We start from the raw sequence: 2,077 nt of genomic DNA, 5'->3' as shown, positions 1-2,077 counted from the left end.
CGTTCGTACTCACCCTTGCTTCGTTACTACAGAGGAAGACCCGGATTTCATCGTCGAAGACCTTGAGTAGAGGTTGTGTCCGCACCCAACGCTGCCTGTGGTGTTAGCCTATCCAAGATGCTGCTGCTGCCGTGTAGTTCTGAGTGCTGTCTTTTGGCAGTCGCTTGGTTAGCCACTGTTGTTTATTTACTTATTATCGCTACGTGGCTTTCACGCCCGCTCCCTCGGGAGTTGTACGGTAACTGAATTATTTGTCGAATAAATGTGTTATCAACCTCCTGGGACTGATATTTGTATCATATTTAGTCTCTACTTATGTGAGGACGCTTCACATCCCTCCAAAGACTCGATCCTGGATGTGCCCTATTTTTGTCCTCGAGCAGAAAGGCATCATGATGTTAGCGGATGAAGATCCAATGCCCTCCAATGGCCCTCTGTTTCCCCTACCTATGCAAGCCCCAAGGTGGAGGGGGCTCAATGGGAATGCGCCTGCCTATGGTGGATAGGCCTATGGTGAACAATCATATGTGGGTCAAGAAACTCCTTGTGATGGGACTGCTAGTGAAGCCATGAATGTCGATCCTCAGATTGCCGCTGCTTCTCAGGAAAAGTCCAAGGGCAGCCCTTTCTCTGGTGCGGTGGCTGATTTTGATGCCTCTAGTCACAATCCCTCTACACTAGAGGTGATGCCACTCCAGATGGTTGCGCCAATTGTTTCTCAGGTGAGATTGTCTTTATCAGAAGTGATCAATGCTCTTAACATTTAGTTTCACATTCCATCTGTTATTCTGGCACACATGCAATACTCTTTCTGCTTTTGATATCAATCTGGATACTACCATCCCCTCTTACGTCTCTGATCACCAGTCTCTGTTCTTTTTGGCCTCTGCTGCTGTGGATCAGAATGAGGCGTTGGTGGTGTTTGGCCCTGCACATCCTCTAGTCCCATACTCTGACGACAAGGATGACAACAGTGATGATGTGGAAATACTAGAAGGCCCAGTGGTGATCCCTGCTTCCCATAAGAGGAGGGCGCGCAAGATGAAGGAGGCCCTTGAGGACAAGTTCCTACATTGCAGCAAACGCCTCAACCATGATCTGCAAGGCTTCAGGGACGCTGCAAGCAAGGAGTAGGCTGAAGATTTCCCTGACATCTACACGGGCAAGGTAGACCTGCAGCAAGGTGCTGACCTAGCACCACACATGTCTCCTACAGTCATCCATGGAATTGCCATGGGTTTTCTTTAGATCTAGCCTGAGGCTATGTCTACTGCCATTCTGGAGGAATTAGATGACGATAATGTCAATCCTACTATATAATAGGTAGTAGGGATATCGTTGATGATGTGCATCTTTTGTTGGCTAGTAGTCTTTATCACCAGGACCTTAGTTGGGTGTTCTCCAGTGAACAATCTCAGTTTCGTGCCCTTTGAGGCCTTTATAATTAGTTGGTTACTCTACTATCACCTGTCTTTCTGGTGCTATCTACTGTCTATGGTGTGTCATGTTGATCTTCATTTCATATCCCCCTCTTTTATCCTTCTCTGTTTTGTGATCAGAGCTGCTTTTTGTTGATACATCTAGTGCTCAATGAGTAACAAACGTGCTATTAATATCTGGGTCTAGAATGTTAAGGGACTTAACTCCCAGGCAATGTAGGATGCCTTCCGTGATAAGATCTCTAAGAGTGTTTCTTCCATTGTTTGCCTTCAGGAAACTAAGAGAGATGTTTGATGTTGCCTATCTTAGAAAATTCTGCCCAAGACACCTCGGCCACTTTGAGTTTTCACCATCTGCTGGGGCTCCCGGTGGACTAATAGTCATCTAGAATTATAATTTCTTCAAGGGGACTCTAGTTCATAAGAACTCCTTCTCAATCACCATGGAATTTGTTTGCAGAATCACCATGGAATTTGTCTGCAATTTTTCTGGAAAGGTTTTTCATTTGACTGATATTTATGCTCTTCACACGCAGCTAACAAAAGTGCTTTCATCTTTTGGCTTTATAACCTTGATATCTCTACTTTTGATGAATGGATATTGGCTAGAGACTTCAATTTAATCAGATCTCCAGAGA

The 2,077-nt window shown here is 45.2% G+C and overlaps 1 protein-coding gene across 1 annotated transcript; it reads left to right on the top strand.

Moving 5' to 3' along the window:
- Positions 1-338: 338 nt before the first annotated feature.
- LOC101761875 lies at positions 339-1,463 on the top strand. The gene is made up of 2 exons (XM_004983397.4): positions 339-722; positions 904-1,463. The coding sequence occupies exons 1-2, from the start codon at positions 570-572 to the stop codon at positions 1,132-1,134; spliced, it is 384 nt and encodes a 127-aa protein (XP_004983454.1). The 5' UTR covers positions 339-569; the 3' UTR covers positions 1,135-1,463.
- Positions 1,464-2,077: the final 614 nt, after the last annotated feature.

Source organism: Setaria italica, chromosome IX (assembly GCF_000263155.2).
Source record: "Setaria italica strain Yugu1 chromosome IX, Setaria_italica_v2.0, whole genome shotgun sequence".
Lineage (NCBI taxonomy): Eukaryota > Viridiplantae > Streptophyta > Magnoliopsida > Poales > Poaceae > Setaria > Setaria italica.
Note: the sequence above shows the minus strand (reverse complement) of the source record. Positions and strands in the feature narration are given on the sequence as shown.